At 41.0% G+C, this 12,273-nt stretch overlaps 1 protein-coding gene across 1 annotated transcript in view; it reads right to left on the bottom strand.

Moving 5' to 3' along the window:
- ptk7b (protein tyrosine kinase 7b) overlaps window positions 1-12,273 on the bottom strand; it is a 91,882-nt gene that overhangs the window by 4,691 nt on the left and 74,918 nt on the right. The window contains exons 6-14 of the mRNA XM_055018758.1: window positions 10,752-10,882; window positions 7,989-8,255; window positions 6,029-6,165; window positions 5,811-5,946; window positions 4,956-5,075; window positions 4,496-4,645; window positions 3,990-4,137; window positions 2,309-2,436; window positions 1,322-1,522 (exon numbers count right to left, since the gene is read on the bottom strand). Of these exons, the coding sequence (XP_054874733.1) occupies window positions 1,322-1,522; window positions 2,309-2,436; window positions 3,990-4,137; window positions 4,496-4,645; window positions 4,956-5,075; window positions 5,811-5,946; window positions 6,029-6,165; window positions 7,989-8,255; window positions 10,752-10,882 (1,418 nt within the window). The remainder of the gene's footprint in view (window positions 1-1,321; window positions 1,523-2,308; window positions 2,437-3,989; window positions 4,138-4,495; window positions 4,646-4,955; window positions 5,076-5,810; window positions 5,947-6,028; window positions 6,166-7,988; window positions 8,256-10,751; window positions 10,883-12,273) is intronic.

Here is a 12,273-nt window from a genome sequence, read left to right as displayed (position 1 = left end):
CTGTGTACTTGTATCTATTTGTCAGTATGTTTCACTGTTATGCTAATGTTAACACTGTAGGCTGTTTGCCTTGACAAATAAAGTGTTTAAATTCATAATAAACCCTTTTTCTGCTGGTCTTTACTCAAGTATTGCTCATTACAAACTAGCAATACTGATATGAACTGAAAGGAAACAGTTTAGTGTGATACATTTGTCAGCTAAATCGTTCAGCTGAAACAGTGCACATGAAAAAGAAGTAGGATATTTTTAAATGGTTATTTTAAGCATATATTATGGCCGAAGGTGGCTGGATGCCTTCTGCCTGTTAATTACAGACAATATTCAATCAGTAACATTAATTTCACTTTGATTTGACCAAAAATTAAAGTGGCATCCTGCATTATAGGACAGTGTCAGACCTAAATGCACTTTAATACAATATCATGTTTGAATATATAAAGTTTAAAGTTTAGCAGCTCTAATGTGCAGCCGTCAGTTAGAAACAAGTGGCAATGATCAGTAAAATAAATATATTAATACATGATTCTACCAGCATTTCTGTCTTGCATCATTTGCAGTAGTGGCACTTTTTACCATCATAACATTAACAACCTGTTGACTGGAGCAGCTCCACACAAGAAGAGTCACAATGACGTGATAAACATCCCTTTTATGTGAACGCACACAGAGTTAGAGGCAGAAAACCTGAATTAACAAAGAAAGTAGATAACCACCTTCATGATACCTGCTATCTCTGACTGAGGTTTCAGTTTTTGTTGGGCTGACTTACACAAAGAAAGCTTGGTTATGTCAAACTTGGCTCGTAGTTCAGCCCTGTGTACTGGTTTAATAACTTTCGTTAGTCACATGGGTGTTGCTAATGTGTCTTTGAGTTTGGCTAAGGATTTTGGTTGTGTTATTTTCTTTTAGCTAGTTTTCATAACTCTGTTAGACTTTGTTTGGATTCATTTGGTTCATAGATTTAGCAACACCCACCAGCCCTGTTTAATTTTTACAAATTATTACCTTTACTTTTGTTCTGTCACTAAGCAATAAATTGCTTCACCTAACCAAGAACAATTGATTTTTGTTATCTTCCCAGCCAACCCTAGACAGCTGGGTCGTAACATATGTTTCACCTGAACATAGTTGGGACCCTTAGTATTCAGCAAAAGGTTTTTGTGGCCATTTCCTTGTTATATGTAATACCTACAATGAACACAAGATGGCAGCAAATGCTCTAAACATTTTAAAGCGTTTGGCTGATGAATTGAAGCACTCACACGACCTCCAGAATGATTTTACAACTGTCTCACCCCAAATTTACAGACATTCCTACCATTGAGACACTCCATCTCAGGCTCCTCTCCGTCCTGGCCCTTCTGCAGTCTTTTGGCGTGGCGTCTCTTTTTGCAGTAGAACATGAGTCCCAGCACTACAATGATGTAGGCCACAGCCGCTCCCACTGACAGACCGATGGTTTGGATCATCTTGTAAGGAGCCTTGTCTTCATCTCCGTGAGGGAAAACCATGGGTTTCTCTGCAGGGCACATGCAGCAATTATGGTCAAGTAAAATGCACTTAGGAAGTACAAGATGTGGGATCTTAACATCAAATCTTTTACATCCTATTGTGGTACATCTTTTAGCACATTTTAGTGTTTCAGCATAAATTTTAGGATAAGAGGAAAACAAATTTCCACTTTTCTAAGAATGGGTTTGCAAAGGGAAGTTGGAAGGAAAAAATGGAAGAACATATTCAAATCACTTCAGATGTGGGCTACAGTAGATCCACTATAGTTCAGATTTGCAAAGCTTAACCCATGAAACAATGAAACAAGAAAATGTCAAAAGGTGTACGGAACGCAGTTAAACCATCAACCAACATTAATACAATCACTTCATTTTTCTGCCCAGTCTGGCTTTGTGGGGGCATTACTGATCCTGACAAGCTGCAACAAACATCTAAATTCAATTGTCTCCTCACTAAGCCGGAATACCATCCTACTACTTAGACAAAATGAGTTGACATGGGACTCTAGTGCAACTGTGTGACTGTAATTTTCAGCTTTAGGACACAAGGAGTCTCAGAGTGTGAAGCGTTATTAGATCTACTGTCTGCCCAATCCCATCACCCCAGTGACAGCTGTGGCGTCAGAGATGTGGCCGTGGTTATTAACCTGTCGACACGGATGACAGGCACAGGCCGAGGCTTTAATTAATGCCTTCATCCTACACTTGTGACTGCGGCTGACTCCCCATGTGTGCACCTTTGTTCCTGATAAGTGGAGCCTGTGTTAGGATGTTCTCGCGTGTCTTAAACTCACCCACTACATGCAGCTGAGCCACACGGTATTTGATGCTGCAGCTGTTTCCGGCCACACACGTGTACCTGCCCGTGTCATCTGTAGTGACATCTGAAATCAACAAGGAGCCATTGGGCATCTTCTGGAACCTGGGAGGCAGAAGAAAGGAGTGAGACAGATAAAGGTGGAGGTCGACCCTCATTTCACATGAAAGGTGGAGGGACTAGGAGACCAGAAAGGCACAAAATTCTAAAATTTACTTTTCGTACTAAAGACGTTGAGTCTCTTGTGTTTTGAAAACATGGAGTCTTTGTCTAGCTGTCAGTCATAATAAATCTGAGGAATGTGCTCGACCACTGAAACTGCTAAAATGGTCATCCACTGCCAACAAAAGTGATCTGGAGGAATGTAGAGTATTTTCAGAAGCTGGCATGTCCGATTAATATACTGACAGCATGAAAATGTAAAAGGCAGTTTTCTGTCACTATTTTAGCAGAAAGCAGGATTCATTATATCTAACATTAATCAACTGTAAAGAGAAGAACTTCACACAACAGAGACAACTCACAAATGACACCAAATTCAGCAGTGTCATCAGAGCAGAGACGAGAGAATGACTTGAAATGAAGCGTGACATTTCAAAACATCTAACTATCTAACAAAGAAGACTCCATGTGAAAGATGTGAGAATTACAGATGTATGACTAAAGACCTTGGGGAAGCTGTTTAAGCCTGAAGTGTACAAGTTGCAATACAAAAATATTCCAATAAAGCTTAAAAGACACAATAAAAGTCATCTTTGTAAATCAGCACTGATGATAAAGTGCATAGAATATGAGGTTATTTTAGTGTTTTTATTACTCCGCCAAGTAACGCGGCGGAGTTATGTGACAATCGGTGTACGACTGTCTATGCGCAACATTCCTCAAAAATGGAATAACGGATATGGACGAAATCTTCAGGGAACATCAGAAATGACACAAGGACCAAGTGATTAGACTTTGGCAGTGGTGCAGCTTATAGTCTGGATCCACGGATTTTTTAAGGATTTCCGTATCATTGCGAAATAGTGGCATGGTGTCATTGTAACTATGACAACAAGTGAACGCTACCAGCTGCCTGCTGATGATCACATGATTGCGATCCTACTACAAATCCACCGCTGCGGGCTTATTGGGACTTATCCATTGAAAATCATACAAGGAACAACTGAATTAATTGTGGGGGTGTTTCTGAGTCCCATCAATTCCCGGCCCCCGCTACATATTTAGGTCATGCGATTTGGTATCCGTACATAACCTACACATGCATAACACACACCTGTGCCCAGCGCAAGGTCATTTTTTATTAAAGATTTCATTTGTCAGAAATGATACAAAGACTGAGCAGCCTTGGCGGAGTACTGCTCTCTCCGAGTGCTTTTCTTGTTTTATTCCAGTATAAAATATTTTTAAAAAATTATTCGGATCAGGAATTTTTTGTTGATATCTGGTCATGAGTGAAATGACAGGTCTGAAAAAAATCACAAACTGACAACTCCTATGTGCTACTTGATAACTTTTTTTGAATAAGACTCTCTGTTCATGTTTTCATTACTTTAAAATGATTTTACAAATGTGCAGAGACGACACTCTGAACCTGTAATCACTAAATGTAATCCTCATCCATGATAGCTGAGCTGCAATACAAGTGTTTCATTTACCTCCTGTTCTTACTGATGTCCAGCGCCTTGTCTTTAACCATCCAGTGGATGTGAGGCTCGGGGTCACCGGTGGCCTGACAGTGCAGGATGGCTGTGTGACCCTGGTACACCGTTGTGTTGTCTGGTTCCACCTTAAAGTGAATGTACACTGTATGTGCACACAAACAAGCAAAAGCTCATTAACGCAACACTCAGACCACAACTGGGCTATAAGACCTCCTTCAGAGACTGAAAAACTGTGGTGACTGTGGTTTACATTCTCTCAGTTACTCTCCAATAACCCCAATGCATTTCATTACTGGGCTGTAAAAGGGCCACCAACTACATCGTAAATGCTGCTGCGTTTGAAGCTTGATGAGAATGATCAGTGACTGCCTTGTCATTAAACCACCCTCGCATGTACCGAGACCACAAGCACTTTCGATGTGGGGCTGATGACTAATATAGCAGTGTGGCCCTTTCTTTTTTTAATTCCCTTCTTCCGGGATGATGAGTGAGCGGTTTACCGGCCACAGTGAGGGTCACCAAGGCTCGGATCTCCCCCTGGAGGCTGTTGGAGGCGATGCAGGTGTAGTTGCCGGCGTCGCTGCGGGTGACTTTGGAGAAATGCAGCTGGCCGTTCCTCTGCTCCACGTGAGGCGGCACCTCTCCTCCGTCTGCAGGGGGAGACAGACACACAGGGACCAGAGGGGTTAAGAGGGTCGAGTCTGGAGCTGTGTGTGGAACCTAAGTGGTTAATTTGACTGCTAATGTGAACAAAGGGGGAAGTGATGTGTGATGATGAATCTTCCTGACACTCTGTTTGTTGAAGACTCTGTGCAGGTTTCTACATATTATTGTGAAAACAGCATTTGTCATCATAAGCGTCAAAGAACTGAAGGCTACTGCTGCATTTTGGATGAGATAATGTTTAACAGTCATCCCTTATCTGATTCAAAGCTGAGGTTAAGTCGAGGGGGTGCGCACCTGCTTTGGTCCAGCGGATGGTCGGGGTCTCTCGGCCCGTGGCGGAGCACTGGATGGTGATCTCGTTATCCAGCTCCAGGCACTGGGAAGGCTGAGGAGTCGGGGTGAATTTCAGCTTTTCTGAAACACAAGTCAAAACACAAACACACATTACACATGTGGTTAACACGGCATGCGGGGGGGGGGGGGGGGGGGGGGTATTGCATGTCAAAGCCTCTTTTGTGCGACTCACACTGCAGATGAAATGACACTAAGCTGACGCAAATCATGTTCAGACATATTTGGGAAAATGTGGCTACAGGCACACATGAGCACACAGGATCTGAGGAGTATAAAGACTGAGCTTTATCAGAGGCTGAGATCACATAAACAGAGAGATTGACCAGACAAAGCTGTGACACGCAGAGCCATCTATCACAGTGATGTTGGAGCAGCAGGCAGGAATTTATCATGGAGTTAACATGATAAAATGGAGGCTAGAAAAAAGCTGTCGTGCATGAGTCATATTTTACACCTCTGTGGGTGTGCTGCTGGACGCCCAGATACAGAACATGGAATCCTATTTTAGGAAACACACACACACACACACACACACACACACACACACACACACACACACACACACACACACACACACACACACACACACACACACACACACACACTGGCCTGCAGGCGTGAACACATTTGTTTTTTATTCTCTCTCACAACTGTATTATTCCTCACACCCTGCATACGATTTCACTCATTGCACATTATCTCTCAGTCTGGGGAATAACTTCAAATAGAATCAGAATAAGGAAAGTCTAATCTACTGTATATATTGATCAAATGAGAGATTCCCTCGCAGCTTACCAAGCACAATGACTCGAGCTTGCCCAGACAGTCGGCCGCCTACAGTCTTTGTTTCACAGCCGTAAATCTGTCCATCATACACCTCCACATTGTTGATCCTGAGGGTGCCATTCGGGAACATCTTAAAACGAGAGTCCTGGAAGGCAAAAAATGTTTTTTTGCAATGAAATTCTGTCATGTTACAAAACATCGGGAGAGTTGTCATCACTACCTCATACCTCGGGTGTTATCATCATGTTGTTGCGGAGCCAGGTGACCTCAGGTTGAGGGTTGGCCTGAGCGTGACAGTGGAGGTAACCTGGTTTACCCTCTTCTAAATGGCTGTCCTGAGGCCTCGACACCCACACTGGAGCAGCTGCAGGCACACAAATGCAGCAAATCAGTACAGACATTTTACATTTACGCACACATTTTTTTATTTTTATATATATATATATATATATATATATATATATATATATATATATATATATATATATATATATATATATGCATATGCATAACTGCCCAGCTACTAAGCAGTCCCTTGAAGGAATATATAAAGAGTTAATTTGCTCAGCCCTTTGGTCAGTCTAAATATAGACACCATTAATAATCCCTGTGTATCAGGAAGATGGTCCCATTGTTCCCACTGTGCTTCTAACATTATAGAACCAACTTACTGTGATGTGAGAAAGTGCTATAATAACCTCTGCTGTAAGTTAGTAGTTTGCTTATTTACTTTTTCAGCCTAGTTGTATCAACTGTCTGACTTACATTACTTTAGGGATTGCTGTGGAGGAAAATACTACACAACAAATTATTGCATTTTATAAACTATATAAATGTTTTTTAAAACAATTATGACAACAAAACAATTTATTAAATTTTCAAGGTGACCCTGCACAGGATAAGCCTCCCTTATTTTGATTCTTTATGAAGATGTAAGCTAACAGGAACCATTTAGGATAGTTACAGATGTAATTTGAGCACTTTAATCCTCTGAACCTACAACTATTTTAGGGTGATTTTTGCTCCTGTCACATTTTTACTCACTGTGGACAATTTTTTTCACTCCAATATAAAGCCCTGCACCTCTATAGATAGACAAAAATGTCTTTTGTGCAGCATAACAAAGTTCGCATGCCATAAATCATAAAAAAACTAAATAAAATATAATGTTGAATTATTTTGAGTTTTTATTTTACAAAAATACCTGGAATCAACGTGTCCAGCATTTATCCAAATGCTCAGGTGTTACCAATACTGGAAAAATGGCATCTCTACTTACTATAGATATTTTTCTACTTACATTTTAATTTGTTTCTCTACTTTCTACACAGCCTACAGTTCAGCTGAAAAGTTTGTCATGTGACGGTTGATTGCAGCAGGATCAGTAATGGTTTCACAAGGAGTGCAGATTTTTTCTTTTTTCCACAGAATCTCATTACAGTAAAACATTTATTTTTGGCAAATTTTAAAACATGATAAATACAATCAAGTGATTTTCATAAAATATTAGCAGACAAGAATTATTTTTTTCCTGACAAAATCAAAAGTCACATATGATAGAATTAAAGATGGATCTGTTGTATTAGATTGCATTAGATCTCACAGGTGGAGCTACTAAAGTGGTCAGTTAGTGTACAACTCTGATTTAGAAGTGTATTAAGTTGCTGCTTTTTAACAAAATTGTAGAAAGACGTTTTTATGCTGCCATCATTGTTAGGTGAGTGGAGACTGATAGGGAAAAATGCCTAACATCTGTACAAAAAATGATGGGTTTACAGGTTCTTGCTACAATAAAACATGGTATTTAAAAAATAAACTAAAAACAGGGCTTTTAAAAGACTAAATGGTCACATTGATTAATAGTTCAGTCACTGGAAACAGCAAATCATTTTGTCTGTCTGTTTAAAAGGGATACTTAAGTAACTGTATTGCATTCTAAGTCAGATAGTCAAGACGTATTAATAAAAATGGTCAAATTGATACAACATAGGCAGATATATTGTTCCTTTATGTCCATAAACACTCAATCCCACATTTCCTATTATTCAGATTCTTTGCACCTTACATCACCTTCTGCCTCCGAAATGCTCACATCATCAGGGATACATTAGAGCCACAAAAGAACATTTCCACAGCAGTTGTATTCCTCAAGACGGGTAAACTGAATTTAATTTGCGCATGACTTACTGGCCACAGTGAAGGTGACCTCCTGTGTCCTTCGTCCGGCCTTGTTCTGAGCCACACAGGTGTAGGTTCCTGAATCTTCCTCCTCTGTTGGACTGAAGACCAGATCCAGGCCGTCCTGGTACACTCTGCCCTCTGTGGGGACCCTCTGACCTCCTCTCTCCCACCACACCTCCGGCTCTGGTCTGCCACGAGGAGGTCGACAGGTCACCCGCTGCAGGGTGTCCGCAGTGAAAACCTTCGACGCCTTGGCCACCATGTCTTCTATCTCTGTGGAGGGAAGCAGAGAGATAAAGAGAATTTCAGTGTGAAGAAGCGCTTTGAATGCTGTAATTGATTTCCAGTTGCACAAGACCCTTAATAATCATTAATCTGTGTTCAAAGCCAGTGAGGCACTGTGGATTTTGAATTTCAGTAGTGGCCCCGAGCACACTTAATTCCAATTCACAGTTCTGTTAACAGATTTCCTGTCTTGTTAGGGTAAGTCCTTTGATTTGAAGAGCAGGCAACAGTAATTAGAGAACAAAGCTCACAGTAGCTGAACTGAGAATATAGGTTGTTCTTCTGGGAATTAACTCAGACCTGTGTGAGGTGGGTCATATCAAAACTGGCAGCCCTTATACAGAGAGTGGAATAGGACCCGTGTTACAAAGACTCGCAAGACCTCCCACTACTGTGAAGTTTAATACTGCATGTCCTAAATGGAAGTCATTAATACTTTATCGGCCAACAACGCTCTGAAAGCTGGTCAGTGGCTACGACCTTCTACGAGTCTAAGATCTGAATCAATTAATGAGAACAGAAGAAAACTCACATTTCTCAGCAGATGAAAGAGAAACCGAGCTGCCAGAAGGGGGAGGGCAGTGAAACGAATGAGGTGGAGCTACGATGGAGTGACTGTTTAAACTTGTCCCTAAATACTGAATTCTACTGTGACACAATCCCCTATAATGCCTGCAGGGATTACCATCAGATTAAGTGAATTAAGGTATTTAAATGGAGCTGTGGTTCACTGGGTTAAAACTGCAGATACAGTCGTACCTCATTAATCCAAAACCCTTGGGGAAAAGGGGCCGTTTGAGAGGAATAAAGTGCACAGGACATTGAAATGCATAGAAATTCCAGCCGTGAGTTTATTCAAAATATTTGACTTGCATGCACTTGCTTTTCAAAATGTTCACTGATTAGTAAGATGAGAAGACACTACAGGTTGTCATAGATTTGACACAAAGGAGCTATTTAAAAAGCTGTTTCATAAAGGTTATCTTTGAAAATATCATGACAGAAAAAGTGCTGTAATATTAAAATAGCTTTGATGTGTTTGGACTTGTGTATTAGATAATTTTCCCTGCATGTATCAGAAACTAACCTTTATGCACAACTCATACTTAATTTCTGGGGCTTATGCCAACTTTGGGGAGCACACAAACAGCGACATCATTATATTGCCTGATATTCTCTCCCTACAGATATTAGTTTATTTAAAGGAGAAAATTATGGAGTAATTAAAAACTTTTGAGCGACTTATTTCTTAAACTAAGGAGCAACGTATGTTGAAGAAACCATTGGACTCTGCACCACTCTGCTCAGCTGTGCATACTCTGCTACATGTGCTGCAGACAATGCTGCCAGTATTGCAAACAATGGAGCGCACTCTGCTGGACAAACTATATGACGACACAATTTCTTAGTTATTGCAAGAATCTTCTTCGGCATTATGCTCTCTAAAAAAGTATTTTATAGCAGTTAATTTTAAGCAACATATATACAGATACCGATATATCTGTGAACCGGCTGGCAAATATATCATTAAGCTCTTGATTTCAGAACCGCAAAGTTATATCTGTTGTAGATGTGATGTTTCATTTTCATTTTACAGTGATTTGATAGTCATTTCTTGCATGTAAAAATCTGTTGATGTTGGATGTTCTTCACAGATGCAGGTCTAATGACATTCACCTTATTAAAACCTCATAATTACACTTGTTAGACTGCTTGGTGCATTATCTGAGAGCATGTAACCGCATAGCCTTCTTCTCTGACAGAAAAGTGCTGGCAGGGCATGAAGCACATGGTTTTTGTTTCTAGGAAATAAATATCTTGACAACATATCACTAGCATTACCACCTGTGGTGATAAAAATCTAACATCACATAGCTTGGGATACACAGACTTTGTCTCTAATTTTCTTGGCCAATAGAATGACGAGTGATGGCTCCACTGATTTTCTGAAAAATGAAGACATTTTTAACTATGAGTGCTCTGAGTGGCCCTTCTAAAAAAAATATGATGCTGGATGCAACACATTCAGCTGCATATGCTCGTCTTCATTGGGAAGATAGAAAAAAAGACGGTAGCTCAGCAGGACAATGTGCTATATGCTATATGGAGGCTAATGTTACCGTTGCGGTTTATTGCCTGACTGCAAGGAGGAAGCTTGTTGGGCAAAACAAATGTGGCAAACGGTTGGATTGTTGGAGGAAAATAATATGAAGGGGAAGCAGCAAAATGCAACAGTGCAGAGTGTGTAGTGGATACAGCTGGGCCGGATGTCAATAAGAGAATGTGATTATCATCAGAGGGATCTGGCTCTAAGTGAAAGCGCCAGGAGAAGAAGGCAGGGCAGAGCAGAGAGAGATGCAGGGCAGGATAAATATATAACCCGAATGCCCCGCTTGCTCTCAGCTTACAGAATCACAGGTGTTTATCTCTCACCAATTCAACAACTGCAGTTTTGCGTGTATGTATGTGTGTGTAAGTGTGTACCAGCTATGAGGAGGGAAGCCTCCAGCGTAACGTGGGATCCTCTGAGGCCACGGCCGACACACTTGTAGGCTCCGGTGTTCCTGGGCTTGACCTGCGTGATCAGCAGTGTCCCGTTGGATAGCAGGAACACTCTGTGGAAGAGAAACAGATTTCTTACAATCACTGACTAACCAACAACAGCCTGCATATTTTTTGCACAGGAAATGTTCTCCACTCCTACAACTGCTCCTTCCAGACCTTTCTCGAACTGCATCTGAAAATAATTCTTAGCAGTTGTTTTGGTCGGCCAGGAGCAGTATGGCGATGCGCTGCCACACAGGACAATACAACAAGTGCCAGAAAATGCAGGCAAATTTGACATATTCCTATTTTTGGCATGCTACCTTATCCGAATTGCCCTGATTCAGTAAACCCAAGCCATCTGCTGCTCCAAATCTGAAGTAAAGCTGAAGTAAATGCTTACAATTTGTCCACAGGACACAAAGAAAAGTGTCCTACATTTTGACTCCATTTTTAAAAAGTCTTGTGCTTTAGGAGGCCCATCTGGCCCCTGGCACTTGGCCTCTGCCAGGCGGATGGGACTATCAGCCAGTGATGGATGGGATGAGAAGTAATTAAAGGCTGACCTTAAGCCAGCTTCAGGGATGACAGATAAGGAGCTGCACATCCCACATAGAACAGACAGGAGCTCCACAGACAAATCTACAACTCCTGACAGCTATATGAGAAAGTCAGTCTAGAGCTCATGGGGAAGATTGAATATGTAAAGTAGAGAGGAGTAAGTAAAGACACTGCTGGATGCTCTGAAATTCCAGAGAGGAGCTTTCCAAAAGTAGGATACATCCAGGACTATCCGGTTCTACAGCGGATCCCCTCAGGAGGGTGATATTTCTGTGTCATCTCTTACTTTCTTCTCTTTTTAAGAGCAGGAGGGAAATGAGCTGTGGGAGCTCGTGTACGTTCCCACCTGAGAGATAGAACATTGCTTCAGTTTGAGGAAACTGTCTAAAATAACTATAAAACAAAATGAATAAAGACAGAGCTTGTTTTTCTAAGCAATCATCCTTGAAGCTATACGGAATCATGCAGAAACAATCACAGTGGCTTCATATTTTTACTTCCAGACTAGGTGTGACCCATGGGGCAGAAACTATTGCAAAACAGCTTTGAGTTTAAGATGGAATATTTTTTCTTAGTTTCACACATATGAAAAACAGTCTATATTGGATATTCACACATAGTTACCTAAACAGTGCAGGTGCAAAACAGATGACTTTCCCTGCAGTGAGTCACATTCCTCTGGCAATATAACCAGCCCAGTTCAATAAACAAAAAATACACAAAACACCAGGTTGCTTTGGAATACCTTCAGCACAAAGAGGGCCAGGTTTTCAAATAACAATCTGTGTGTATGTTTTTATATTGATGTTTATTACACATCACTCTGCAATCCTAGTGTTGAGTCATCACTGCTTTGGTGACCAAACCTGCCTCTGACAGGCTCATTACACAAATGACTAAC

The sequence above is a fragment of the Amphiprion ocellaris genome, chromosome 16 (assembly GCF_022539595.1).
Source record: "Amphiprion ocellaris isolate individual 3 ecotype Okinawa chromosome 16, ASM2253959v1, whole genome shotgun sequence".
NCBI classification, from domain to species: domain Eukaryota; kingdom Metazoa; phylum Chordata; class Actinopteri; family Pomacentridae; genus Amphiprion; species Amphiprion ocellaris.
The sequence above is the reverse complement of the archived record's forward strand: the minus strand, read 5'-3'. Positions and strand labels throughout refer to the sequence as shown.